Below are 7,353 nucleotides of genomic sequence, written 5' to 3'. Positions count from 1 at the left end.
AGCTTAACAATAGGAATGGGGGATTCAATACTGATCCCGTTGGGGATATGTTTAATAAGATTACTCCATGAAAGCTTAATAAACACTTACTCTTTCACATATATTTTTTTTTTTTTGAGTAAACTTACTCTTTCACATATACTCCGTATATTTTATTATTAGTGAAATTTCGTACATGTCGGTCCAACTTTTGGTTATTGTCGTTAAACCTCGTTACCTAAGCTCGAACTTGTTAGGATTAAATTCAAGGGAAATTTTTAAAACAACAAATCGTGATTGATACACAACATAGAGTAGTACTTAAAAAAAAAAAAGCAAGACTTTTATATTACTTGACAAAGCACAAAGGAGAGTACATTTAGACGACATGCTTATTAACATTACATATATATATATATGGAATCTCATTCTATATATAGTAATATAGAAGCTAGTATTTCATGCATGCATGTCAATCACAACACAAACTAGAATAGCCTCATCTACTTAGTTGTTGATTTCTTCTTTTGGTGGGTGACGACCGCCATAACCACCGTGTCCGTACCCACCGTGTCCATAGCCACCTTGGCCGTAACCACCCCTAGAACCACCATACCCACCTTGACCATATCCACCCCTAGAGCCACCATATCCACCCCTTGAACCACCGTATCCACCCCTTGAACCACCGTACCCACCTTGGCCATATCCTCCACGACCATATCCACCTTGGCCGTAACCACCACGACCATAACCCTCTGGCTCTACATCCTCTTGTACATCCATCTCTTCTTCTTCTGGTGGGTAGTGGCCACCATGTCCACCGTGTCCATAACCACCACCGTGGTCGTATCCTCCATGGCCATATCCCCCATGTCCATAACCACCATGTCCTTGTCCATAACCACCATGACCGTATCCGTCTAACTCCTTTGGCTCTTCAGTGGATTCTGCAAACACCAAAAGCAAAACAAAAAAGAAAAAACATATAGTGTTAAGCATATCTCTCAAGACTATCAAACTATCAACAACTAGGGCTAGGGGAAATCCAAGTGAATCCTCCTGTTTGCTCTAGTTGATATCGTAACTAACTGGTTGCAAACTAAAGGCTCTATAATTCAATTGAAATTATCATTTTTGAACAAAATTTATAGTTTATGTGAATTTAATTTGATGCATTACATTATAACTGGTTTGTAAAAAAAAAAAAAATCAAAGTAATGTATCTAATAATAAATAGATATAGTATGGTATATTTCATTGATATCTCCTACAACAAATACTTGCATGATTTTATTATTTATGTACTTCCTTCGTTTTTTTAGATGCAACACACCCTTTAGTGCGGTAATTAAGAAAGGTGGGATTTACATGATATAATAAACTTTAAAATAGGATGAGTGGTTGTTAGAAGTGTAATTTAATGGCCATGTGCTTTAAATAAGAGAAATAGTATAGTTTTTCCCTAAAATAACTTTCCTTTTATAGTGTGTTGCAAGTATTGTGACATTTCCTTTTTAGAAAAGTGTTGCAAGTAAAAAAAAAACGGGGAAAGTATTAAATTAGAACTTACGAGTGGTTTCAGTAGAGGTAGACTCAGTAAGTTGACGAGCAGAGACAAAAGAGGAAACAAAGAGAACAAAAGAAAGAAGCCCAAGAATGAGAAAAGCCTTAGAGTAGGCCATCTTCATAAAATGCTCACAAGCTATCACTCAATGAAAATCTTATAAGAAGCTAAGGTTGTTATAAAGTTGAAGAGTTGCTTTGATATGAGAAGTGAGCTAAGTTGATCTCTATTTATAGAAATGTGATCATGTAAAGACAAAAATATAGAAGGACAATAGTAGGTGAAATACTGTTGACAATTGGTGTAAATTGGCCATGTTTTTCAATGATCTTGGGAGACAAAAAATCAGAATTGCTAGTCAAAAGATGCGTTACAAATAAAGAAATATAGATTATTATAAAGCTTATGGGAAGCGGAAAATTGATTGAATTTTATCCATTGATATTGTGATAACACTTTAACACTACATGCATGTTACTTCTTACTTCATTCGATCGTATGTATCTATTAGAAATGCGTGGCGTTATCTAAGACCAACCAAACTACCACTTATGACATTCATTTATTACTGTCAATAAGTTGATATTTGAGTAGCTAGCTAGTGAGATTAAGTGTAGGGTCTTTAGTTTGAACTTGAGACCATTATGCTAATCTTATTCACGAATTAGAACTTTTATCCATAGAGCTAATTTTCATTAACCAATTCACTTTTCATTTATATTGAGAAATATGGAAAAGTAAGATAAATAGTAATCGATCATTGGCAAGTCCAATAATTTCAATTCACCTTGATATTGATGAGGTGACTAAACTAGATATTGAACGCCCACCAAACTGATAAAATGTGTTTTAGATACAACTCATTCCATAACATATCCTTGGTGAAGGATCGACTTTAAATGCACATATCTCTATCCACAAGATTTTTTATGTGATTTAAGTTGAAGATAATATCTTGTTTCAAGAGCTTTTTAACAATTGGTCAGAATTATGCCCAATTCCGATAAGGAACAAGAAAGTTATGGCCAATTTACAAAAAACGTTCTGAAACATGCATGACTGTGCCTAGTTGAGTAAAGGCATTTTTGGTTCCTAATTTTGGGTATGCTTATGATGACTACTATGCTATCTCCTAGGGGAATAATTTAGGGTTCCTTTGGGGTTTTCCTAGCTTATAAAAGGAACCATTATATTGGGTGGACAATTATAAGTGCTCATATATATTAGCCTAGCTACTTGCTAGGCACTTAATCATGCAAATATTACGTAGCTCCACTTGAGATATTTCGTGAGTTGGAGTATATTTCTTGTTTATCCTCCATGAAAACTATTATGAATACAATATCCCTTACCATGTGTCCATGGGGATCGAGGTCATATTGACCAAATAATTACGTATATGTGTGTTCATTCCATCTATTTTCTACTCTATTTCTGAAATTTACATTTATATTGTTGTCTATGCTCCGTGGATATATCAAACACATTACCTAAATTTATCGATCCTGTTAACTTTCTAACACCCTAACCTAAATCAACTTCGGTACTTATTTTGGAATTGCGTGCTAATATGGCTATAGGTAATTATTAGTTTGTTAGGAAATGGGTCTGGTTGAAAGGAATTCATCTAGCAGGCGGGTGGGTTTCGGAAGCGAATATATAGAGGGTTAGGAGTAATTCAATTAATTTCCGGTTGGGTTTGTAATCTAATCAGGTCATATTCGGTTTTAGATGACACAATCGAGTTCTAAAGCAGGTTTAGTCGGTCCTGATTTCATATTTTCATAGATGGTCAAGTCTTAAACAAGTCAGTATTCGGTTGAAAAATCGAGTTCAAGCACTTCGCTCCATCAGGGTTGGTAACAAATTGTTTCACGGTTTGTTTAAGCATTGATAATGTCATCAATAGGCTATTAACTTGTGACCTACTTAATTCTGACTCATCTAACTACTTAAAAAGGTGACACTCGTATAGGTCTTAAGGCTTGGTCTGCTACTAACCTATGTCAACCTTGACACAACCCGCACAATGTATATTAAGCCTACACACAAAATAAATCCAAACTCCATAGCAAGTATTGTAGCCAAAAAAAATAGCTTTAGCTGCAGCCAGCCAACCACGAGCTTAGCTAGAGGTGATCAAGGTTAGCCTGGCCCGACCGACCCGATTTTGGGAAAACTTTGTTGGCCCGAAATCGAGTCGGGTATCTATTTTTTTGGACGGGTTCGGAAATGTGGTTTTATGTATTTTTAGTTGAATTTTTTGACACGGCCCAAAAAATGGCTCGAAAAGCTTACACGGCAAGACCATTTTGGGCGAGTTTGGGCAAAAAAATTCGGTCCGAACCTTAGCCTGACTTGGCCCGACTCGAGAAGTGGGCTGATTTTTGCTTCGGATTTCTGTTTTTGGTTTTTTGAAGCCTAAATCCCAAACCAAACCGAAATCCAATGTTTTTTATTTTTTCAAACCAAAACCGAATCGAATAGCAAAAAAGCCAAACCAAATTGTTAAGTCTATTTGATTTGATGCGGTGTTCGGTTTTTATCCGTATTACTTTAACCGTTGTTTGGGTCCAATTTAGTCCAATTGGGCCTAGTCATTAAATGATCCAATTAAAAGCCCAAGGTCAAGGTTCAACTCTCCAAGTTGTGTTAAAGTCAAGATCAGTCCACAAGGCAAGTCAATTGGGCCAAGGCCCACTTCTCCCATATATGCAAAGGTATAAAAGCCATCAATATCACATTTGTACATTCATTCACACACCAAGCCTCAAGCAATTAATTCTCTTGCATAGCTTTCTCTCTCTACACATTGTACTGACTTTAGCATCGGAGGGGCCTTCCTCAGCAACACCCCCGAGGCTAGTTTACGTGTGTTTGCTGTGCAGGAAATCCTCGGCTCAACATCACTTGGACCGAGCCTAGTCTTCACCACTTCATTGGACCTTCGGCAAAGTCCCATTGTTTTTACCCGAAACTGTATTCCAAATTTCCAAGTTTCTAATATGCTAAAACAAGCAAGAGAGTATTAATTGGGTCAGATTGTATATGATCTAATATTGTGTGGGCTTAACGCTAGTATTTTAGCCCAGTATTCATTTTGTTGGGAATCTCAATTCAAGAAAATCCACCTATTTGGGAGGAAGGATGCGTATTTTAGCCACAACGGTTAAAGTAAAACACAATTTTAATACACAAAGGATGCGTATTATTAATAGTACTATTATTATTATCACTATTATTTTTTTTTTGAAGAAACGTTAGCCGGGTAATATATTAAATCTATTATCACTATTATTATTATTATTGCATTATTATTATAATTATTAAATATTATTATTGAACATCAATTATTATTATTACAATAACTATTATTAAATATCAATTATTATTTATTTATTTATTATTATTATCATTAAATTTTAATTACTTATTATTATTATTAATTATTATTATTATTCAATATTAGTTATTATCTTTAAATCTTAATTTTTATAAAAAAAACAATTATTATTATTAATAATTTTTTTGAAAGAAATTTTATTATTATTATTTTAATTATTAATAATTATTATCATTAGGATTATTATCATTATTATTATTACTATTATTATTATTAAATATTTATTATTATTAATTATTTATTATTATTAAAAATTAATTATTAATTATTATTATAATAATAATTCAATATTAATTATTATTTTTAAGCAGAGTAGGACAGAGCAGAGTAGAGATGACTCAACAGAGCAGCACTAAATAACGGGGTCTTAGTCCCTCTAATCTGAATAATGTACCCTTTATTTTATTTGTCGGGGAATTCAAAAAATGTATAAATTATTTATTATTATTTTTATTTTAAAATAGGTAGAAAGACCTAGATCAAGTATTTTCGAATCAGACACTTCGTTAGTTTTATTATTCTCTTATAAATACAAAATATTTATCGTTTATATACTCTGTTATGATCCTTACTTTTATTTTTGTGTGTTCTCCAGCTAGTTACACACTTGCACGAAAATTTATGAGTGGTTTCCTACATTTTAATTTGATGAACAACTTCAACTCTAAAAAATTATAACGACTTTTGTGAAAACTACCTTGTATACATCAAAATTTGTGAAAAACTATCTTATAAAAAAGTTGTAAGAAACTACTTTATAAAAACTAAATGTTGTAAGTTGCTACCTTGTGTTTGATTTTAACAATAAAAGAAAAGGGAGATTAGAGGTTATAAGGGGCTATGGAGAAATTTGGTGGGATATAGAGAAAAAATGATTGAAAATGGGTCATGAAACGTCTCTTATTCACTGTAATAATCCGACCAAAGGTAGTTTCTTACAACAATTAGTATTTTACAAGGTAGCTAGTTTCTTACAATACTTAGTGTGCATAAAGTAGTTTCTTACAATATTTTTTAACAAGTCAGTTTTTCACACAAACTGAAATGTATAAGATAGTTCTTCACAAAAAGTTCAAATTATAACTTTATTTTACTATGTAGTATTTTGGACTTTTGGCAAATGTAAAATTTACTACGAAGTAACTCATCCTTAAATAATTGTCACGTATATGGTATACTATGAAGTTTTTTGGTCTTTCCCCGAAATAATTATCCTGCAATTTTATTAACAATATTCCTTACTCGACTCCTTCTACACAAATGCGTACAGCGTCGTCCTAACACTAATTATTCTCTCTCTTTCTCGTTCTTATTTTATAAAAGGTGTGGTTCTTTACTAAACTTTATGTTACTATTTAACCTTCGGTGCAAAACTTTTAAAGAAAAGGGAAATTATCAATGATACCCTCGTTGTTTTGACTTTTACAATGATACCCTTCATTAAACTTTCATTATCAGCGATACCCCTATAATTTTACCTTAATTGCTACAGTAACCATGTCGTTAAACAAACATTTAGTATAATCATTTGACAGGTTTAATAGGGTAGGAAATGTGAAAATACATAAATGCCCCTATCATTTAATCTCCCTCCAAAAATCCCAAGAGTTTTCCCTCTTTTTTTTCTTTATTTCCATCTTTCCTATATAACCTTCACCCCATTTTTTGTTTTCATCCCTTTATGATTTATGTTTCTATTTCTTTCTCTTCTACAGTTCTTTCAAGGGTTACACAACAATGGCTTCTTCTGGAAGGGGTTCATCTTCAAGCGTCATGAATTGCAATTGTGAACCACAAAGAGCTAAATCTTCAAGGACCCCGCTTCACTCTAGCGTTACTCAGGGTTACTCAGAAGAAGAAGAACATAGGAGCAATTTCAAAGAAGATGAACAATTAAATTTGAATTATTAAATGGTGTTGGTTGGGCTTGGGGGTATTAATGAGTGGGGGGCATTTTTGTCAAACCAAGCCAGCCCATTAACCCTGTCAAATGACAAAATTTAACGTTTGTTTTAACGGCATGGTTATTATAGCAATTAAGGTAAAATTATAGGGGTACCGCTAATAATGAAAGTTTAATGAATGGTATCATTGATAAAGTCAAAATGATGAGGGTATCACTGATATAATATACTTCAAATATATTCAGATGTAAATTATCAATCTGAATATATTTACACATTTTCACCCTCGTACTTTAGTTAAACTGCTAATGTTGAAACAAGTTATTTAAACTACTAATGTTGAAGTATATCCCTACCAAATAACACATGTAAATGTCCCATATCATATTGATAAAAGAATAGAGAGTTAAACACTTTATAAGGCTAAGGAGCTATTCCTCCTATTGCCATATGGTTTTGGGGAACCTCCTTTGGACTTGTGAAGTAGACTCTCTCTCTTG

General features: G+C 33.1%; 1 protein-coding gene across 1 annotated transcript; it reads right to left on the bottom strand.

Moving 5' to 3' along the window:
- Nucleotides 1-461: 461 nt before the first annotated feature.
- LOC145602821 (uncharacterized) lies at nt 462-1,709 on the bottom strand. Its single transcript, XM_081658973.1, has 2 exons — nt 1,553-1,709; nt 462-929 (listed from the first exon to the last, which is right to left on the bottom strand). Exons 1-2 carry the CDS (start codon nt 1,668-1,670, stop codon nt 487-489), a joined length of 561 nt encoding a protein of 186 aa, XP_081515099.1. The 5' UTR covers nt 1,671-1,709; the 3' UTR covers nt 462-486.
- Between the last annotated feature and the right edge of the window lie 5,644 nt (nt 1,710-7,353).

This window comes from Chenopodium album, chromosome 21 (assembly GCF_948465745.1).
Source record: "Chenopodium album chromosome 21, dcCheAlbu1.1, whole genome shotgun sequence".
Classification (NCBI taxonomy): Eukaryota; Viridiplantae; Streptophyta; class Magnoliopsida; order Caryophyllales; family Amaranthaceae; genus Chenopodium; species Chenopodium album.
This window is presented reverse-complemented; position numbering and strand designations above follow the sequence as displayed.

What these genes read in the sequence shown, in the direction of transcription:
- LOC145602821 (XM_081658973.1), bottom strand. Translation starts at nt 1,670, where the DNA reads ATGAAGATGGCCTACTCTAAGGCTTTTCTCATTCTTGGGCTTCTTTCT. An exon ending in TACCTCTACTGAAACCACTC is followed by an intron (nt 930 to 1,552) that starts GTAAGTTCTAAT and finishes TGGTGTTTGCAG; the next exon opens with AATCCACTGAAGAGCCAAAG.